The sequence below is a fragment of the Drosophila mojavensis genome, unplaced genomic scaffold (assembly GCF_018153725.1).
Source record: "Drosophila mojavensis isolate 15081-1352.22 unplaced genomic scaffold, ASM1815372v1 contig_72, whole genome shotgun sequence".
NCBI classification, from domain to species: domain Eukaryota; kingdom Metazoa; phylum Arthropoda; class Insecta; order Diptera; family Drosophilidae; genus Drosophila; species Drosophila mojavensis.
This window is the reverse complement of record NW_025318897.1, coordinates 1,516,930-1,539,659: the sequence shown is the minus strand read 5'-3', so window position 1 is coordinate 1,539,659 and position 22,730 is coordinate 1,516,930. Positions and strand designations below refer to the sequence as shown.

Here is a 22,730-nt window from a genome sequence, read left to right as displayed (position 1 = left end):
AGCAGAGCGTGTGCTTATACGTACGTGTGGATGCATGTGTATGTGTGCCGAAACGAAGTGCAGAGTGATTAGAATATCAGATTAAAGGGGTTCAGGGTATCTCCTAGTCGAGCAGTCTCGACTAGAGTCTTCTTACTTGTTTTCTTTTTTTTATTTAAACTAAAAATTTATTAAATAGCTTTTAAATTGATTTTATATTTGCACCCATAGTCAAAAAATATATATTTTTCGTAGTGTGTAAAGTGTTTCTTAACAAAGTGTATAAACTGTACATAATATTAAACACTTAGCATACAAGATATATGTTCCTATAACATACATAGCTCAAATGGCAGCCCATGTGCCGTATTAACCGTACAGTTAGCAGAGCTCGTGCTTATGAGTGCATGCGTATGCATAGAAGGCGCGAATATAAGTTCTGCGAAAGATTTTGTAGACGAGCAATCTCTACTAATATATATATAAATACATACATATGTATATATTTTATTATGTTTAGTGCAGTGGGTTATTTTAATTTTTATTTGAACAAAATTTTTCCTTCTGATTCTTTTCAGACAATTCATACCAGGTCTACACTGAAACAAATTACTCAATATCGGTATAAATAGTGGAACACAATTATCTTGTCTACTGGCTAAACCTGTCAACGAGTTGTTTTAACACAATTTATATTCTTATATTTACAAAAAAAAATTATAAAGTACGCATAAAAAAACAAATTATATAATGATTTATATTTTTCTAAACTAGTTTGAAATGTATAGAATTTTAAAGAATGTCATCTATTAAAATATACCATGCAAGAAAAGTCTTAGTACGACCACTAACCACTAACGCATACCACTAACCACAGAACACATAGACCGGACAAGTGGTGTAAAGCGTTTTGCACGCTTTTTTTGAGTGTTAGTTCCCAGACCACATCGTATTTGCTCGGCTGAGTTTTAGGTTCGGGCTACGAAAATATACGAAAGCACAATCAATTCGCTTCATGCGCTCGGCCGAGATGGTCGACTGTTGAACAAAAGATCCCTCTACGCTGAATGTTTCCCTTTCTCGCTCTCTCTCTCGATGCTCTCTCAAATATGTATATGTATGTACAGTGTACCAATAATTCTTCGTACAGCAGCATATTTTTTCTTTGAGAACGAATAAGACATACAGTCTGTCAAGAATGAGTTGGCACATTGAAAAAAAATTTAATTTTTTGACTTTGGATGCAAATATCTAAGTCATTAATGCATAAAAACAATTTTTTTCAAATAGGAATGTGTTTAATATTTCATTAATTGAAATAGAGAAATAGAAAACATAACAATCAATCACTTGCCACAGTTGTAAAGCAGCCAAGTGCGAACATTAATTTCGTTGTCGGATCATTGTCCAAATAAAATTTTAAATTTGGCTTGTTGCCATTCATAAAGCCAAATTTAGCCGCACTCGCTCTCAAATTTGTTTTCAAAATTTGGAGGTACTGCTCCGCATTCATTGTGCTTTCAATGAATGCAATCTCGCCGACTCCTTTGGTCGATATACACTAGACGTCTGCATGATTACATTCATAACAAAGCCACATTGAGTACATTCGAATTGAGTAGAATATGAGCGAGTGAAAAGGACAGAATGAGACGAATGTGTATACTACTGTTTCGCAAGACGAACATGTTGTGTCTCATGCCGAATGACTGAGTATAACGAAAGAAGAGCAAAGTGAAATGAAAACTTTGAAAACACTCGAACTACTCAAGTAGTTCGATGAATATTTTGTGTATTCATTTTGTGCTTTGAGAAATTGTGAGCAGACGTGCGAAATGGAAGCGGAACCTGCAGGAAAAAATTTATGTATTTTTCGGCAAATACCAGCGTGTTGTTTTTGTGTTTTGTTTTGTTTAAAGCTTGTGTTTTAGCTTTACTAACAAAATGTGTAGTTGTGACCGTCTATATATGTTTTCTGTGTTGATATTTGCAGATTTAATATTTATTTAATTTAATTAATTAATTATTTAATTACAGAAAAGCAATGTTCAATAGCTTCCAACCCTGATAGAATTAATAAAATTATGTTTTTAAATTCGAATATTATTAATTAATTATTTGAAATAAATATATAAGTTAAAAATTCCACAACAAAAAATAAATTGCACACATATTTCTTTATTTTTTCCTCTTTCTTTTAACAGATACACACAGCAGAAAACAGCTGACAATACTCGAATGTATTCAATATACAACATTTAATAGCTTCTACTGCTCACTCACTCACTTCGTTTCTTTTCGGCTATATTTTTGTGCAGCCGAGAGAAACACGACTTCAGTCGCTCACTCATTCTCATTTCGTTTTGTACAAGTTTTCACTCAATTCAATGATGACTTTGTACATTTGAATGTGCTTTTTTTGCCATTCATGCAGACGTCTAATATACACCCCCATATCATCACCGATAATTTGCCAAATTTAACCGTTGGGATTATATTTTTGCTGTCAAGAGCCGTCAATGGCTTGCGCCATACCCTGGGAGGACCATCATTGTAATACTGCATCATTTTTGTTTCAGCACAAAATATTACGTCATCCTAATATTCTGTGGGGTAACAAACCATGTTAACAGTAAAAGCTAAGCGCGTTTCTATATTTGCTTTTGATAGCAGAGGCTTTTTACGCGCTACTCTCAAACTGTACTCATGGCTCATGAGGGCTTTGCGTACCGTTTCATGTGAGACATCTATGCCACATTCTTGTTTCAGCTCTTTAGCAAGACTTCTTACAGAAATATGCGGATTAGCGTTAACTTTTCTAAGAATAAGACGCTCTACTCGTCCAGAGATCTTTTTTTTCGGCCCTCCTGCCGTCTTTAAAAGCAGCCTGTTTTTTTTTCGGCCCGGTTTATGATATTATAAACGGTTCTCCTGGGCACAGAAAACAAGTCAATCAATTCTGCAACGGATTTGCCCATCTCGTGGTTATAGTAGATGAGCTGCACCATCTCATAGCTCAATCGCTTTAAAGGCATTTTAAAAAAATATCAAATGTGTGCTTAAATGCGTAACTAGCGAAAATTGACAATCAAATGGCAAGAAATGTAAAAGAAAACGTTCATGGATGCATAAAATATCAACAAATAACAGTAAAATACCGTTACTTCTAAGAACTAGAGCAAAGCAGATGTGCAAAACGCTCAGTGCCAACACATTATTGACACTGATATTTATGAGTGATCTTTGTTTTTGTTGATTTGTTTTTTACATACTGAATGTTATGTTTTCTATTTAAATTAATGAAATAATATTAAACACATTCCTATTTGAAAAAAATTGTTTTTATGCATTAATGACTTAGATATTTGCATCCAAAGTCAAAAAATTAAATTTTTTTCAGTGTGCCAGCTCATTCTTGACAGACTGTATATATACAGTCGACTCTCGTTATTTCGGAATTCAAGGGACTCTTAAAATTTTTCTAATTATCGAATGCTTGAAATATTAAATGGTTCGAAATTTTAAGAGAAAATAAATAAAAATAAAAAAAATAAAAATGTACATATGTTCTTAACTGACACCGTTGCCAAAGGTTCTGATGTATCGTCTTCATCTTCATCGATGCTCTTTTCATTCGTATCTGTCGCAGATAAAATTTCATTATCGGTTAGGGATCCTGAAATATCCACTTGAACATAGTCTTTTGCAACTTCGCTTTTCTTCTCACCTCCTTCTACTTTTCCAATTAGTTTCTTCTTTTCAGCAATCGTAAATTTTTATGCTTTTTAGAACTCATTTCATACAAAATTTTAATATGTATACTAACGAAGCGATTCGTACGGAAGCGAGCATCAAAATATGCCTATGTTTTATGCGTAACACGCAACCACGCACAGTAAAGTTAATTTCAGGGGAGTCCCAAAATTCAAATTCAAAGTTCTTACTAACACACCAAGAAACTTCACAAATTCGAATTGTCGAGTGTTTAACCATATGAGTACGAACACTAACCAGAGAACACATAGACCAGACAACTAGTGGAAAGCTGTTTGCACGCTTTTTTTGAGGCTTCAACACCCCAGACAGCTTTGGGCTCGCTCGGCTCCTTACTTTTAGGTTCGAGCTACGAAAAAATACGAACGCACAATCATTTCGCTTCATGCGCTCGACCGAGATGGTCAAATTTTGAACAAAAGATCCCTCTATGCTCAATGTTTCCCTTGCTCTCTCTCTCTCTCTCTCTCGATGCTCTCTGCTCTCTCGAATGTGTATATGTATGTATGCATGTGAGGCTCACATTGTGAGCACAAGCAGCAGCTCACGAAAATTGAAATTTCTTCGCAGCGAGAACCCATGCCTTCCCTTCTGTGTGAAGAGTATACCGAACTTTTCAAACCGTTTGCCATGCGTTTTCGTTATTATTTGTGGGAAGAGTATGAAAGCGTTGGTGCTCATAATGAAAATGTTTTTGCGACGAGCGTGCACACACACACTTACAGTATGCTATATGTACTATGAGCATTTGTATGCCTGTATGCAAAGCCCTTGCTGGCTGTAGCAATTTGAAATCCTAGCATTTGCATTTGGTCGATCTTGTGAACTGCTCACACTTACATATGTTTGATTGTGTGTACACAGGGCCGCGATGCTCACAAATGATGGGGTAATCATTGTAGAAGCATTTGAGTGCCTTTATATGTATGCGCGAAAAAATACGAAAGCACAATCATTTCGCTTCATGCGCTCGACCGATATGGTCAAATGTTGAACAAAAGATCCCTCTGTGCTCAATGTATTTTTTCCTAAAAGTAAGGAGCCGAGCGAATCCAAAGTCTGGGGTGTTAAAGCCTCAAAAAAAGCGTGCAAACAGCTTTCCACTAGTTGTCTAGTCTATGTGTTCTCTGGTTAGTGGTACGAATTACCGCGTCTTAGCAATGATTTTTTAGTTCGAGTTACTGAGTGCATAAAAATGTATGGACTTAATTCGAAATATAAAGTGATTTTGTAGGGGACTCGTGATAACTTTGAATTAATAAGTGGTTCGAAATAACGCAGGTTTGAAATAACAAGAGTCGACTGTAGTAAGAAACTAACAAAAATTTTAATACAGCTTTTTTTACCTTATTTATTAATCTTAATTTACAAAAAGAATTGGGTCTCTATGTTGCTTAGTTAAATGGTTATAACTAAAAGTTCATAGAAAGACACGTTTTTGCCTCCAATAAAGTCTTCGTACACCGTACTTTCCTAGATCTTTAACTGCGGACAGAAACCGAAAATGATAACGGTTGTTTTCCAATGTATGTATTTGCATGCTCGTGCATAATGTCGCCACATTTTGCAAGAAATTTTCTTCAATTTGAATCGCTAAGCGGACAAATATTAATTTAAAATGCCGGGCAAATATTTAACCATAGAAGAACGTCAACTAATATTAAATATGCACGTTAAGCAGCAGAAATCATATTCGGAAATTGCGAATATATTGTCTCGCAGCCGGTCAACGATCCAATCCGTAATTGTACGATTTAAATACGAAATGTGAGGAGAGAACAAGCGAAAGTCCGGGAGACCGAGCAAGCTAACAAACGCAGATCGACTAAATATTAAGAGAATAGTTGCGACGGATCCATTTGTTCGCGCAAATACGATATGTACACATATTCTACAATCTAAAAATAAAGTCGTGTACCCAGAAACTGTAAGGAATTCTAAAGCAGCTAATGGGTATAAGTCGCGCACGCCAAGACGAAAACCAAAGCTAATCGCAAAAAAGTTTGGAGCTCGCAAAATAATACGAAAATGCGCCAATCGAGTTTTGGCGTAATGTAATTTTTTCTGGTGAGTCCAAATATAATATATATAAATATTGGGTAGTCTAAAAAGTTTTTTCGTATTTTGCCAATAGATGTCGTTGGCGTCGTATATCTCCAGTGCTACCAATCACATTGTGTACACATTGTGGTGTTCGATTGGTAGCACTTTAAGCTTCGATTGCCAAAAAAAAAAAATGTAATTCAAAGAATTTGAAAAAAGTTACAGCTGTTCAAAAATGAGTGAAAATAAAGAAGAAATTCGCTATATTTTGAAATTTTTGTATAAAAAGGGAAGAATGCCACGCAAGCCACTAATGAAATTTGTGATGTTTACGGTGACGATGCTCTATCAGTTCGTGTAGCACAACAATGGTTCGCACGCTTCCGTTCAGGAAATTTCGATGTGAAAGATGCACCTTGCTCTGGTCGACCAATCTTTGAAAAAGTCGATGAAATTATGGAAAGGATTGACCAAGACCGTCACATAAGCAGCCATGACATCGCAAATGAACTAAACATTCATCATCAAACGGTTCTGAACCATTTAGAAAAGGCTGGCTACAAAAAAAAGCTCGATGTATGGATACCACATGAATTGTCTGTGAAAAATTTATTGGACAGAATTAACATTTGCGATTCTTTGCTGAAACGAAATGAAATCGAACCATTTCTGAAGAGAATGGTAACAGGAGACGAAAAATGGATCAAATACGACAATAATGTGCGAAAAAGATCATGGTGCAAGAGTGGTGAAGCTCAACAAATGGTCGCAAAGCCAGGATTGACGGCTCGAAAGGTAATGCTGTGTGTTTGGTGGGATTGGAAAGGAATAATCCACTATGAGCTGCTTCAGCCTGGTCAAACGATTGATTCGACACTTTACTGTGGACAACTGATGAGATTGAAGCAAGCAATCGAAAAAAACGGCCAGAACTGATCAACAGAAAGGGCATCGTATTCCATCAGGACAACGCCAGACCACACACATCTTTGATGACCCGGCAAACACTGAGAGAGCTTGGCTGGGAAGTTTTAATGCATCCACCATATAGCCCTGACCTTGCACCTTCGGACTACCATTTATTTCGGTCAATGCAGAACTCCCTTAACGGAGTAAAGTTGGCTTCAAGAGAAGCCTGTGAAAATCACTTGAAGCAGTTTTTCAAAGAGAAACCACGAAAGTTTTACACGAATGGAATTATGTCTCTAGTGGAAAAATGGCAAAAGGTGGTCGACCAAAATGGTGCATATTTGATTTAATAAAGTTTATTATAAATATTTAAAAATATGATTTGAAGTTTCATTACAAATACGAAAAGACTTTTTAGACTACCCAATATAATAGTAGTTAGTCAGTCTACGGCACAGCCTCCGGCGAACCTGACTATTCATAAAAAAAAAGCACATTTGATAAAAATAATACGCGTGCGTACAGAAGCTAAATATCTCGAAAGTTCAGGTATTTGTTTGTCTCAAACATAAATTTGTGTAAATTATTTATATTTATATTTCTCGATTGTTTTATGTGGTTTTGTGCGAGGGCATATTCAGTGTTACTATTGATAAAAATGCCGCGTCCTAGAAGATCTAATCTTTCCCGGCGGACCCATGATGCAATTAGGCATCGGAATATCGCGAGTCAACTATTTGACGAAGAACGAGAAATCGCCGGAGAAAGGCGCCGCGTTAGTACCCAGCAAAGAAGGGCCTTAATTTGTGCTTCTCAAAGAGAGGCAGCCCGTGAAACGGCAATAAGAAATGGTTCAAGGATTGATTTGAATCGAGCAGCGTTTCGATATGATTGCACCATTGACTACAGCTTGAATCATTTAGTTTGCATTGGTCCAATAGACGTTGTTTGCCAGCATTGTGGCGCATTGAAGTTTGCTGGTGAAACGCCCGGTTTGTGCTGCCTTAGTGGTAAAGTGACATTGCCATTAGTGGTCCCGCCACCAGAGCCATTGCGTTCCCTGCTTTAGAATCACGACATTTTCTAGCGAACACTCAAAAATACAATGCCTGTTTCCAAATGACGTCATTTGGGGCGGAAATTATTGGAGACGGATATAATCCGACATTTAAGGTAATTTACGTAAAAAATTTTATTATCTATGATTGTAAAAAACAAGTAAGAACGTTGCAGTCGGGCGATACCGATTGCAGAAGACTCATTCACAGCCCAAACGCTGTCAACCAGAGTATATAGTGCAATTTTCAAGTCTAGTGCGCAACAAAAAACAGGGCATGATCCCATTAAAATTGGAAAATCATCGATAGCTATTGCTATTGTATATAATTTATAAAATTTAGACTTTTAATAATATATATGTATTTATATCCATATATTGGATACCGGCTTCAAGCTAGCAGCAGATCAGCGCGATTTTACTATACATGTGCACACACTCATCGTCTATTCTATGCGTACAGACAGAAGCGCGCCTTTTCTCACATTCTTAGAATTTCGATTGATTTCTGGACTTTCTAGCCGTTACTGTAGTTTTGTCTGATGACGCTCTCTTATTAAGCTATTCTATTTTAGCAACTGATTGCTCGAGCAAAGCAGTGGCGCGGGTGCTAAGGGCGACGCAAGTAATGTTAGAGTAGGGGAGGTTCGAACCTCTACTATGTTATTATTATTATTTTTTTTTTTTCATACATATTTCGTTTTTTATAAAATAGATATTTTATTGGAAAGGTGCGAGCTTGACTGAATGGCACTTAATACTTTTCATTTTCTTAGTCGAATAATTTTATAAGTTTAAATTTGTTTCTTCTTAAATAGCCCTCAAATACATATACGCAAATATATACATATGTATATATGTAAGTCTGCACGCATAGCATCAAGCATTCCAGCCTTATACACGCGCTCATTTGTATGTGTGTATGTATGCACACATAAATGCGTACTCTAGCATATTCTAAGAATCTCGTTGCGATTGATTTGTCTGCATTGTTTTTGAATTTCCAGCCACCACTCTGGCTTTTCTTTGCTATGTGGCGTCATAACAATAATGTGATTTCGTTTTAACTACTGTTCATCGAAACAACGCGGTGGTGCTGTAGGCTGAAGCGCCGGCGATCTTTATTTTAGCTATTTTGACAAACATGCTGTTTGGGTTGGGTGCGAGTTCAAATCCCGCGGAAAACACTTTTTTGTAAATTGCAAATTTTTGTTATTTTAGCTTCTTTTAAATTTTTTTAAATTCATAAAAATGTTTCTTTTTGTATTATGAATATCTATTAAGCTTATTTATATGTACAAATGCATAAATAGATGGCTGACGTATACAAATGTCGCAATACGGGCACTGTAAATGCCGATTGCCACGCCCCTAGTGGCCGTCAACTCCTCAATTTTAGCCAGTTCTTAGAACGAGCAACCGGTTACCTAAATGCAAAATTTGAATTCTTACGCTCAAAAAATGTGAAAATTACAGGGTATTTTTCGATATGCCACGCCCCTAAAGAGGCTTAAAAATTATTTTTGGGGCATCGATATAGAAGGCTACCAGTAACTTAACTATCCAAATTTGAAGCTTCTAGCTCTTAAACTGTAGGAGATATAAACTTTTGCGGTTTGCCACGCCCCCTATGGGCGGACATATATCTACCATAGCTCGTTGGACTTGGGGGATCAACCCGCGTATTTATACCAAATTTCAGATCTCTAGCATCAATAGTGCCTAAAATATAACAGAATTCGAAAAATCACTATATCTTCAGGTCCGATTTGCCACGCCCCTAGTGGGCGTAGATATATAATTTTTTCACCCATCTTCATAGAATTAAAACATCAGCTTACATGCAAAATTTCAGCATTCTAGGTTTATAATTTTAGGAGATACAGTTTTGTCCGATTTGCCACGCCCCCAATGGGCGGAGATATATCTGCCATAGCTCGTGATCTTGGGTGGTCGACGCGGATCTACATACCAAATTTCAGCTTTCTAGCTCTTCAACAAACGTGATTTCTGGTATATCGGAAAATGCATTTTCCGATTTGCCACGCCCCTAGTGGGCGGATCGGGAAAATTTTAACACTTTATAAATCGGAGATATACACGAGTATGTGCTCCAAATTTCAAGTCTCTAGCTTCAATAGCGCCGAAATAGATTGCGTTCATACGGACAGACGGACAGACGGACGGACAGCAAGACGGACATTGCACAAAACCAATATACTCATTTCACTTTCGTGAATGAATCTAAAAAAAAAAATTGGAATAGTGTAGTTTGTTAGATTTCTGTAAAAAGTGTTTGTAAATCTAACTACAACTATGCCATCGCATTGGATCATTGCAACCTATTGAAGATGCACAGCACAAATTCTTGCAAATATACTTCATGGGCAATATGGAAGAACATCTTGACCGGCGTACTATAATCCACTTGTTTAAATAAAATTCTTTAGACGGAAACGCAAATAAGCTAACGGGAAAATGAATTGAACTTTTCCTATAAGTCGCACTACACATTTCAATTATGCATTTCCCGCCACTTCTTCGTGAAGATTTGTTGACGCCTACCGTTGATTTTTTTATAGCACTTGTTTCAGCCATAGTTTCAAAAAAAACTTATATAAATTTGAAAACATGACTAACAATTGAAAACACTGAAGTGATAATGAAAGGTCGTTTAGCACTCCCCTTTCGAAATCACTCGCACAATTAAAAGCCCGTGGCAGGCACACACCAATGTTCACGTATTATGACCATACACATTTACAATATACCACAGGCAGCAAGAATAGTTTCCCACACTAATAGATAATGGCAAATACATGTAAAACGGGACTGTAACGGACGATTGAAGAACATATTGAGAAAGAATTGAGTTTCGCGACGCACGCACACTAAAGCCCATACTGTAAATGTGTGTGTGCATGCAGTCGCGAAAATGTATTCTTTATGTGTATTTACCGTCGATCAACCTTGTGAAGTGAGCTCATACATACATTTGCATATGTGTGTGTATGTATGGGATGGGATGATAATTGTCTGGCGATTCAGTAGCTTGTCAATCTTGTATGGCTTGAATTGTAGAGGGACTGTCAAATGAGCCTTTATGACTTCATCAGTAATTTTGGCAATAAAGATCATTTCGACATGTGTATTTCATTTCCACTTGAAGTTTTTATAGTCCACAAGCCAATATTGCAAAGCATTTAATAAACTTATTAGTATACCCCGATAAAATTTTTTCGGTTGAAAATTTGAATAAAATATGTAATTATAATTATATACAATATAAGTTTTTATCAATACACGCATTTATAAAAATGATTAGATATAATAGAATATAAATGTACGTAAATAAGTACATTTGCTTGGAGTGGATATGACAGTCCGTAGGACCAACTAACCAGCGGCAAAATGATCTTTATTGCCAAAATTACTGATTATGTCATAAAGGCTCATTTGACAGTCACTCTACAATTCAAACCATACAAAATTGACAAGCTATTGAATCGCCAGACAATTATCATTCCATCTCATACATACATACACATATGTATGCAAATGTATGTGCTCCCTCAAAGGCCGATCAACGGTAAAATTTATGCATTACAATTTGCTCAGGCAGCAAATTTTACGCACACAAGCCACAAATGCTCACACATGTTTCCAGAGACTGCAAGTGTGTGTGTACTTGCCCGTCGCGAAATCATATTCTTTATGCGTATCAACGCTTTCATACCCTTCCCACGAATAACCATCGAAACGCTTACATTTTGTTTGCATGAGCGTGACAAACGCTTTTATGATTTCTGTCCTTCCAAAAGGAGTCTGGTCCGTCGATGGGCCAGTGTATAGTATATAATTTAAGATGTAGACTGCAACTTGCGGTCTCTCTAAATAGGCACGAACGAAGTGCTGGCACCGGTGTTCAATTTTGTACTACTTTTATTGAATTTCAACAGTAACGCAAGCGCAGCTTGCACAGTAGAAAGCTCATCTAAGCGCGAGCAGCGGGAGAGCGATTGTTTGGCGAGCGACACTCCCGTGCTAGCGTGTACGACAACAACTACTTTACAGTGGTTTCATTTCCATTCTTAACCTATACAATTTTAATAATTCAATTTCTTCATTTTTTTAATTCTATATAATAAAGAGGGCATATATCCAAATGCCTCAACATTGGCCGCGTTGAAAGGCCGCAGGGCTTCAATAATATGGGGTATTAGTTGAGTAGCAGTGGGGCAACACGATGAATAGCCCTATTGTATGTGCCATTTTTTGTCTTAACGACAATTACGCGCACTCTACCATCTCCTCCGGCTATGGCTTCCGTTACCACGCCTAGCATCCACTGTTGTGGAGGAGCGTTGTCGTCTCCCACGAGCACGACTGCTCCGACCTGTAGGTTCTGCCTTTCCCTCGTCCATTTTGACCGCTGCTGGAGGCTGAGCAGGTAGTCCCTTGACCAGTCGATACAAAACCGACGCTTGATGTTGGATATCAGCTGCCATCTTTTTAAGAGTGTCAGCTTGGCGTCGTCGACTGCTTCTGTGGACACGAGTGGCAGCGGCGCGAGCGTTCCCCCTATTAGGAAGTGCCCCGGCGTGAGCACTTCGCCGTCGTTGGGATTGCTGCTGGGAGCGATCATTAGCCGCGAGTTGAGTACGGCCTCGACCCCGACCAGCACGGTGGCCACCTCGTCTTGCCGTAATCGGGCGCTGCCCATCGCTTTCAGCAGCAAACCCTTCGCGGATTTCACAGCCGCTTCCCAAAGGCCGCCAAAATGCGGCGCTCGAGGAGGGATGAAAACAAACTCCATGCCCCGCTCCGCAGCAAACGTTTCCATAGCCGATGTGTTGCCATGAAAAGTTGCCTTGAGGTCCAGCGTGCGTGCAGCACCCACGAAATTGGTGGCATTGTCGCAATACAGCTTCCGGACAAGCCCACGTCGACCAACGAACCTGGATAAACACATCAGAAATGAATTTGAGGTTAAATCGGTGACTAAGATGCACTGCCTTCGAAGTGAAACAAACAAATATGGCAATATACATTTTGACTGGCGATTTGCCACGAATTCCCAGCGAAACTAGTATTGGACCACAGAAGTCCACTCCACTGATCTCTAATGGCCTATTACCATGTAACCGGTCAGCGGGAAGATTGCCCATTATTTGGGATAAGAGTTTCGGTTTGTAGCGAAAACAATGTACACATTTTCTAACTACTGCACTGCAAGCCTCTCGAGCATTGACCAGCCACACCTGCTGACGAACCAGGCCCATTAGTACCAGTGGATTGGCGTGGCAATGAGAGCGATGCAAATGCTCCAAATAAAGCGTCACAAAGCGACACTTTTTTGGAAGCAACAAGGGGAATTTGGCATTATGTGCTAGTGGTGCCTTCAATAGACGACCTCCGACTCGTAGCACGCCTGCCATGCTGATGTGGGTGCAAAAAAGGCGTCAGTTTTTGTAATGACGGTTGCAACCCGATTGATTTCTTTACTTTCTTAATTTCTTCGCTGAATTCGATGTGTTGAATTACAGATATGACTGCAAGGAATGCGAAGCTTAACTCAGATGCTGTAGGAACAAGTGAAGAATGACTCTCTTGTTTTCCATTGATAAAGCGGAACATATATGCAACGATGCGGAGTAGCTTAGAGAATTACGAAGTTGATTCAATAAGTTGTATGACTGGATTTGTTACCTCATCGACCGCGATCATAAGCTCAACTCAACCTCAACCTCAACTGAACATCCCCGAGATACAATATCTGCTGGGTTATCTTTCGTTGGTACATGAGGCCAAGATACAACGAATATATTCAAGCTAGATGAATGCATTCGCAGCCAATGAAGCACCACCTCAGAGTCTGATCAAAATGTGACTTGATTAATAGGACAATCAAGTATTTTCTTTACCGCATCCCACAAGGTAGCTAACAATTCTGCAGCACACAACTCCAGCCGCGGAACAGATTTTGTTTTCAAGGGCTACCTTCGATTTGGCGACTAGCAGCCTGGTAGTGATACCCTTATCTGTTTGCATTCTTACGTATAAACAACAACCGTAAGCTCTCGTTGAGGCGTCAGCAAATCCATGGATTTGACATCCCTTCGATTTAAGTGTGCCAACGTAACGAGGTATATGCAACGAGTTTAGATTTGAAAAACAGCTGGTTACTGCCTCAAATTCTTGCCTCATTTGAACAGGCAATTGGTCATCCCACCCAAGTTTGTGCAACCACATTTCTTGTAAAAGGACCTTCGCACGAGTTACGATCGGACTTAACAAACCTAAGGGGTCGTATAACCTTGCTACAATTGACAAAACGGAACTTTTGGTCTGTTGAACTTCTACTGGACAGTTCATGGAATATCTAAAACTGTCATTCATCGGATTCCAAATTAATCCCAATGTTTTTGTGTCCTCTTGATGACCAATAACTATATCGCTTCTAGCTGGTTGTGCTGCAAGTTGTTTACAATTGGACGACCATTTTGTGAGAGGAAACCCAAACGCTTGAAGAATTGCTATCAAGTGTCGATCTAACAAGCACAATTCTTCAACGCTATCTACTCCTGTCAACAAGTCATCAACATAGAAATCTTGGGCTAACGATCTTGCAGCAGATGGATGAGTGGAAGCATGCAAGTCGCTCAGATGTTTCAAACATCGAATTGCTAAGAATGGAGCAGTCGCTGTCCCATACGTTACTGTGTTTAATCGAAAGATTTGTGGGCGTTTCCCTCCATACAATAAGTTGAAAGTTGCGGTGGGACTCGTCAAGCTCAATTTGACGGTACATTTTAGCGATGTCTGCCCAAGGACGAAGTCGAAATCTTAGCAAAGTTTCCCATAACTGCGGCTGGATGGTCGGACCCACCATGAGTAGATCATTCAGCGACAATTGAGAGGAGGACTTGCTAGATGCATCGAACAGTACTCGAAGTTTAGTGGATGCGCTGTGCGGTCTTAGCACGCTTTGATATGGGATGAAATAATGCGGCTCTCTCGGAATTCGATTATCAGTTGGGCTCATGTGACCCAAGGCCAAGTACTCTTTCATAAAGTCAATGTACATTGGCCGAATGTCTTCTTGCTTGCTCATTCTTCTTTCCAAGGCCAGAAATCGTCGTTTGGCTGTCTCATAAGACGTACCAAGACAATGTGGGCTTGATTTGAATGGCAGCGACACTGAAACGACCCGAGGTAGTTTGGCAAATAGTCTCCACAAATGACTTCTCGCACAGTTGTTGCTCTGGGGTATACAAATTCGAATTAATTGTATTTGGCTTTTCTTCCAACTCCCAGAATTTGCGACTATTGAATCTATAGCTGTGTCGTCGTTTACGACGCTAATGAAAGTCGACGAACTAGTAGCTGCATTCAATGTTCGGCAGCGACCAGATACAATCCAACCAAAGGCAGTCAATTGCAATGTTGGGCTGTCATCAGGTCCCTTTATTTTGCCTTCTCTTAATATATCAAAAAAGATATCAGCACCGAGCAACAAATCAATACGTTGTGGCTTCTGGAACTGAGGATCAGCTAATTGTACGTTCTCAGGTACCTTGATCTCTTCAGTGTGCTTCTCTGGTTGATACGACGAAATGGAACGTAGCACACCAAAGTCTCTTCGGGTTTCTAAGTCGTCCGTTCGGGACGCTATCGAAGTTTGAACGCTGTGACGAACAGATGACTGACAATTAGCAATGCCCAACAATTGAGTCCCAGATCTTTGCCTTTCTAATTTCAACTGTTTTGCAAGTTCTTCAGTTATAAAATTAACTTGCGAGCCCGAATCTAATAAGGCTCTAGCTAAGTGATAAGATCCAGATTGATCTTTTATCTTCACAACTGCAGTTGCCAAAAGAACTTGATCAGAGGCTATCCGTGCGTGATTTACAGATGAAATCTGTGACGAAGTGATACGAGGGACTGCTGATACAACTGCTGAGCTACTTTGAGCCGCCTCAGAGCTGTATCTGTGCAGTATGGTATGGTGCGGCTTAGAGCACACACGACAGTGGGCTGATTTGCAAGCAGCCACTGAGTGTCCTGTTCGCAAACAATTTATGCAGAGCGGATAGCTTTTTGCGAACGCAAAACGTTTCTGGCAGGGTATTGCTGCGAATGAGGAACACGAGTGAATGAAGTGATCATTCTTTTTACAAAACACGCATTTCGGACTCTGTGACTGACTTTGCAGAGCGACAGCTAGTAAAGTTTTTCCGATTCTTTTCTTACTATCCTGAGCTACCTTACGACTTGGACCAGCACTTCAGCACTTAAATGCTGATACCGTCTGTTTTAGGCAGCTTCACAATCTTGCCACAATGGAAGTTTATTGTAGTCAAGATTCTCTTCCCACCTAGAGCGCGTGCCAGCGTCCGCTTTCATCATTACTAAATGGATGAGCATGGCATTCGAAATCTGCTTATCAGAGCCTAGCGATAATAGAGACTCATAAATGGCACGGACTGAGTCTATCAGCATGCGCAAAGATGATGCTGATGGTTCGGACATGTGTGGGAGGTCAAATAGTTTCGAAATGCTGTTAAAAAATATGAGACACTGATTGTCGTACACATTTTTTAAAGCAGCTAACGCTTTTTGGTAATTAGCATCTGTCACCTGATATGCATTGATAGTACCTAATGCTTCCTTGTCCAAGCATGACAACAGGTGATTAAACTTCTCTATATTTGATAGCCCTGGCTCGTTGTCAACTAAACTCTCAAAAAGTCCAATGAAATTCTTATATTCCGAATATTCTCCGCTAAATCTTGGCAACTTTATATTCGGTAGATTCCTAGAGTGTGACACTGAGCTAATCCTCGTAGAGCTAGCGGGACTCTCACTTTTAGGTTGGTTATCACTACCTCGCTTCATTAGAAGTGCCTTTGTTGACACACACAAATCCTCTAACGTTGAACGAGGCACTAAATCTGCATTAATGTCGTCCAACTCTTGTTGTGTTTTAAAGGCCTTTTCTATGTAGCGGTTCAATATCTCAAGTCGACATTCAATTTCAAATGGCTCTACTGGTTTAGTGTAATCCTTCAATGATTTGTTTATGCGAGTTATATCTTTTGTAACATTTTTATATACGGCCAACAGAGCTTCGACACGCTCCGTTGATAACTCGTCCATAGACCGATTCTTTTCTCGCTTATTAGTCATGATGCTATAAGTGATGCTCAGTGAAACCAATTTCAATCGAAACAAATAAAAGTTCACCTAATGTATGACAACAAGCGAAGAGCAACTCAAGAATGTTAACAAATGCGCGCGATCGTAATAAATCTCAATATATTACGCTGGCAGTGTTAAACTATACTTGAGTGACTGTTACAGACAGCTGTTAACGATATAGCGGAGACAACAACCAGAATGTTTAGTGACTATTAGTGTAAGTGATCTATTGAGTGAAACTTAACTATGTAGATCAATTGAGTGCAATGTATTCACACATACACATGTACAAGCGAGAGCGCGCCGGTATGTGCAAGTGAGAACGCAACGATATTGCAGGCTTGAAATAAAAATGTAGATCGAGCTCATACGATGAGCGCAAAGCGAGAGTGTAAGTTTTGAGCGGCAATAAATCCAAGTGACAAGCGCAAGTAGTGAGCGCACAACGAGAGCGCTACTGTGTGTAAGCGCGAGTACAAACGATATTGCTAGCGAGCATGCAAATGATGAGCGTAAATTAAAGCGAAATTTACTGTGTAAGCGCGAGTGCAAACGATATTGCAAGCCAGCTAACAAATGAAGAGCGTTAAGTACGAGCGCAAAAACGAGAGTGCGAGACGAAAATGAGCAAAAAACTATAACACACTAACGGCGCCAAAGAAAACTTTGATTATGCGAGGCAATAGAGATTGAATTTTTTGCAGATCAAAGGTCAATTACAATATGCACCTTATATTTTATTAAATTTCAATTTTAAATAAGCTCAACATAATGTACATAGGCGTAGATTGTACATACATTAATATTTTGTAAGTCTCAAGTAATGCATTTATTTATTTATCGCTTGCATTACTTGGTCATCTATGTGCTCTACGTATTTATGTACTTCCCTGATTATCCACAAAGTTCATAATCCAGCTTCCTTCAATTCCAGAGAAAGTCCACCCGGGGGCGCCAAAAATTTCCTTCCAAAAGGAGTCTGGTCCGTCGTGTATAATATATTCTTTAAGATGTAGACTGCAACTTGCGGTCTCTCTAAATAGGCACGAACCAAGTGCTGGCACCGGTGTTCAATTTTGTACTACTTTTATTGAATTTTAACAGCAACGCAATCGCAGCTTGCACAGCAGAAAGCTCATCTAAGCGCGAGCAGCGGGAGAGCGATTGTTTGGCGAGCGACACTACCGTGCTAGCGTGTACAACAACAACTACTTTACAGTGGTTTCATTTATATTCTTAGCCTATACAATTTTAATATTTAATTTTAAATTCAATTTCTTCATTTTTTAAATTCTATATAATAAAGAGGGCATATGTATATCCAAATGCCTCAACAATTTCGGTATACCCTTCACTCAAAAGGAAAGAGCTGGGATCGTCGCGAACAATTTTCAATTTATGTGCGCTGCTACTATTTGAGAGACCATAGAGAGAGAGAGTATAAAGAGAGGGAGAGAGTGAGGAAGGGAAAATGAGCGCATAACCGTGCTTCATTTGATAATGTGTGCATTTCGTGGCAGCAGTCGCAGCGCACTGATTTTGTCTTGCCTTATTTTCACTGCTTGAGCCTCAAACGACCGAGCCGACCAAATACGAAGTTGTCCGGTCTCCTCAGCGCATTTTTTCGGTGTTGAAAAAGTTTGTTCTACATGTCTAGTCTATGTGTTCTCTGGTCAGTGTTGCCGAAACTTTTTCAGCAAAAGTAGCAAAACCGAAGGCTGAAAGTAGGTAGAAGTAGCTAGCTTCAAAAATAGCTGAAAAAGTAGCAAAAAAGAAAACAGTGCTGTTTTTTTCATAAACAGTCAACTTTATTAATTTAATTCTGATAATATCTCATCTATGACCACCAACTCGTCATGTTCACCATTGTCGCTTTTATAATTTGCCTTTTTAAGGTAGTTGGGTGGAACGCTATACTCATAGCAACATTTGCCATGTCGGCGTAATCCATATGTTTTGTGGACATACAATCTTAATGAAACATTCAAAACGTGATCATATGGCTAAAATGTGCGTACATTCAAAAGCACAAGCCTCTAGTACTTGAAATGCGTTTTTTACAAAATGGTGACATCAATGGGTTCAGGGTATAAAAACTGATAAGAAATGAATTTTGCATAACATATTAGAAAGCTTACCTATTCTTCAGTTGTTGTATTAATTCTCAGTACATTTAAATCATTTACATTTAAAAAGTATCGAAGCCAATTTCTATATATATAAAAGAGAGTTGTGTAAAAGTGTCTTAACACTTATAACTCGAGATCTGCTGGACCAATTTTCATGGTTTTTGATTTGTTGGATTTGTCTCCGCCACGAGTAGGTCAGTAGATCTTTAAAATACTGAAAAAATTTGACGAATACTTGAAAAACGCGGTTTTTTCCCTAAAGATTCAAATTTCCATTTATACTCAGTAGCCTTGACAACAGTGACAGTTTCGGTCCTGTATAGAAGTAAATAAACAAATGTAGTCAGTCAGTCTACGGCACAGCCTCGAGCAGACCTGACTATTCAACAAAAAAAAAAAAAAAAAAAAAAAGACTATTCAACAAAAAAAAAAAAAAAAAAAAGACTATTCAAAAAATAAAAAAAAAATCAACAAAAAAAAAATTTTTTTCCAAATCAAAAAGAAAAATATTTCAAATCAAAAATCTGCAAAAATTCAAAAAAATCAAAAGATTAAAACCTGACTGTTCAAAAACTAAATAAAAAATTCAAAATTCGAAATTCAAAAAAAAACAAGTAAGAAAGCTCTAGTCGAGACTGCTCGACTACGAGATCCCCTGAACCCTTGGAGCAATAGATATTTCAATACTTTTTCGCGACTTTCAGCTTACACAAGAAACACGCACACACACACACACACGCACGTACGCACACACAGGTAAACATACACACACACGCATATAGACACACATACACACACACACGCATACAGACACAAACGCATACACACACACACATACACATACAAGCAACCACGCATAAACACGCATGGGCTGCAGTGTGCGCTTACTATGAGAACTTAATTGCTTAATAACTTTTTTTATGGACGTACGATCTTCATGAAACTTTTAGATTATGATTATAACATGAATATGCATGTACTTGCCAAAGCACAAGTCTCTAGTATTTGAAATACGCTTTTTACAAAAGTGAGGGTGAGGGGGTGAATTTAGAGGTGGGGGGTAAATTTTAACAAAAACCGAAATTGTATAAATTGCATATAAGCATACATTAAAAATTTGGAGACTCTAGCAATAAAGGTGTAGAAGATATAATTTTATGACTGGGTTTCGATAAGGTTTTTTATCGATAAAAAAGATCGGGATGAGTTATCGATTTTTAATGATAAACTTGATATGCGCGCTGTAATTACGGACATTTTAAAAAAAATTTGAAGTCTCTAGCTCTTATATCTTCTGAAATCGACGCGTTCATACATACGGACAGACGGACAGACGGACAGACAGACGGACAGGGCCAAATCAACTCAGCTCGTCACCCTGATCAAGAATATATATACTTTGTGGGGTCTGCCACGCCTCCTTCTCCCTGTTACATACATTTCAACAAAACCATTATACCCTGATTTCCCATTGAAAATGGGTTCAGGGTATAAAAAAGTTAATTATTAAAAAGTGTATTTTTGGCTTTTTATATTTTTGTACTTTTAAACTTTATAAATATTTCAAATCAAAAATCTGCAAAAATTAAAAAAAAAAAAAATCAAAAGATTAAAACCTGACTAATCAAAAATAAATAAAAAATTCAAAATTCGAAATTAAAAAAAAAAAAAGTTAATTATTAAAAAGTGTATTTTTGGCTTTTTATATTTTTGGACTTTTACAAAAGCTAAATATCTCGAAAGTTCAGGTATTTGTTTGTCTCAAACATAAATTTGTGTAAATCTATATATATAAAAGAGAGTTGTGTAAAAGTGTCCAAACACTTATAACTTGATATGTGGTGGACCAATTTTCATGGTCTTTGATTTGTTGGATTTGTCTCCGGAACGAGTAGGTCAGAGACAAATCCAACAAATCAAAAACCATGAAAATTGGTGCAGCAGATCTCGAGTTATAAGTTTTGTAACAAACTCTACTTTGTTTTATATATGTATATAGAGACTGTTAGGCGGTACGAAGTTCGCCGGGACCACTCGTTTTGTTATACAAGCGAACTGCATTTTAGCTAAATTTAATATTTGAAAATAGCCAGATTTGTAGAATAGCTGCACTGACCAAAGAACACATAGATGAGACATGTAGAACAAACTTTTTCACCACCGAAAAAATGTGCATTAAGGACTACTCACTTTCGTAGTTGCTCGGCTCCGTCTCTTACGGCTCGAGCAGTGAAAATACAACACTACAAAGTCAGTTCGTTGCGAGCGCTCAAACGAAATGGTCCCATTCTTATATGAAGCAAGGCTATGCGCTATTTGTCCTACTCTCTATCTCACTCTATCTCTCTCTTTGGTCTCTCAAATCACCGAACTCAGCAGCGCACAAAAATTGAATTTTGTTCGCGATGATCCCAGCTCTTTCCCTTTGAAGTGAAGGGTATACCTAATCATAAAAGCGTTTGTCACGCTCATGCAAACAAAATGTAAGCGTTTGTATGGTTATTCGTGAGAAGGGTATGAAAGCGTTGATACTCATGGAAATGCTTTCGCGACGAGTGTGCACACAGACACACACTTGCAGTCTCTGGAAACATGAGCATTAGTGGCCTGTGTCCGTAACTCTTGCTGCTTGTAGTAATTTTAAAGCCCAGCATTTACATTTGGTCGGTTTTTTGCTCACAAACATACATACATACATGTATATACATATGTACATTTGATTGTGTGTATGCGTATATACATATGTATGGAATGGGAAGATAATTGTCTCTCGATTTAATAGTTTGTAAATTATGTATGGTTTGCATTGTAAAGTGACTGTCAAATGGGCCTTTATGACTTAATATGACATGTGTATTTCATGTCCCATTTGAAGTATATATTTATAGTCTGCAACCCGAAATATTCCAAAGCATATACATACATACATATGTTCATATGCAATTTTTAAAATAAGCATATGTTCATACATGTAGAGGTCAAGATGACATAAAAATCATGCAAGTAAAACAAATATCAAAAGTATTAGAAAGTGCACTTGTCACTTTAGTTAGCTAATTAAATATTGCTATGTATGTACATAAATGCGATTCTGCAATTCGTATTTCGAACTCTAAATCGTTCACACAATTTTAGATTGAGGTAGGTCCACGCCAATGCTCATATCCCATGCATACACACAAAGACATATGTATGTACACATACGCACATGTAAAGGACAGAGGCATACAAATGCTTCTACAAGTGATATCCCATAATTGTGAGCATCGCATCCCATGCGTACACACAATCAAATGTATATACATACATACATATGTATGAGCACTTCACAAGATCGACCAAATGCAAATGCTAGGATTTCAAATTGCTACAGCCAGCAAGGGCTTTGCATACAGGCATACAAATGCTCATAGTACATATAGCATACTGTAAGTGTGTGTGTGCATGCTCGTCGCAAAAACATTTTCATTATGAGCACCAACGCTTTCATACTCTTCCCACAAATAATAACGCAAACGCATGGCAAACGGTTTGAAAAGTTCGGAATACTCTTCACTCAGAAGGGAAGACAAGGGTTCTTGCTGCGAAGAAATTTCAATTTTCGTGAGCTGCTGCTTGTGCTCACAATGTGAGCCTCA

The 22,730-nt window shown here is 38.4% G+C and overlaps 2 protein-coding genes across 5 annotated transcripts in view; one reads left to right on the top strand and one right to left on the bottom strand.

Annotated features, from left to right (window-relative positions):
• The window catches only part of LOC6586704 (ran-binding protein 16), a 40,533-nt gene extending 39,722 nt beyond the window's left edge, over positions 1-811 (top strand). For all 4 annotated transcript variants that reach the window (XM_015160275.3, XM_002012278.4, XM_032733352.2 and 1 more), the window contains one exon: positions 558-811. In XM_015160275.3, the coding sequence (XP_015015761.1) occupies positions 558-607 (50 nt within the window). In that variant the 3' untranslated portion in view covers positions 608-811. The remainder of the gene's footprint in view (positions 1-557) is intronic.
• Positions 812-11,686: 10,875 nt separating this feature from the next.
• On the bottom strand, positions 11,687-16,401 carry LOC116804701. Its single transcript, XM_032733385.2, has 2 exons — positions 15,857-16,401; positions 11,687-15,683 (listed from the first exon to the last, which is right to left on the bottom strand). Exons 1-2 carry the CDS (start codon positions 15,929-15,931, stop codon positions 14,361-14,363), a joined length of 1,398 nt encoding a protein of 465 aa, XP_032589276.1. The 5' UTR covers positions 15,932-16,401; the 3' UTR covers positions 11,687-14,360.
• Positions 16,402-22,730: the final 6,329 nt, after the last annotated feature.

Coding starts and splice junctions, on each gene's coding strand:
- LOC116804701 (XM_032733385.2), bottom strand. CDS start 15,931: ATGATCACTTCATTCACTCGTGTTCCTCATTCGCAGCAATACCCTGCC. Junction 15,684..15,856: donor TTTTGCGTTCGCAAAAAGCT/ATCCGCTCTGCA, acceptor ACTTCGTCACAG/ATTTCATCTGTAAATCACGC.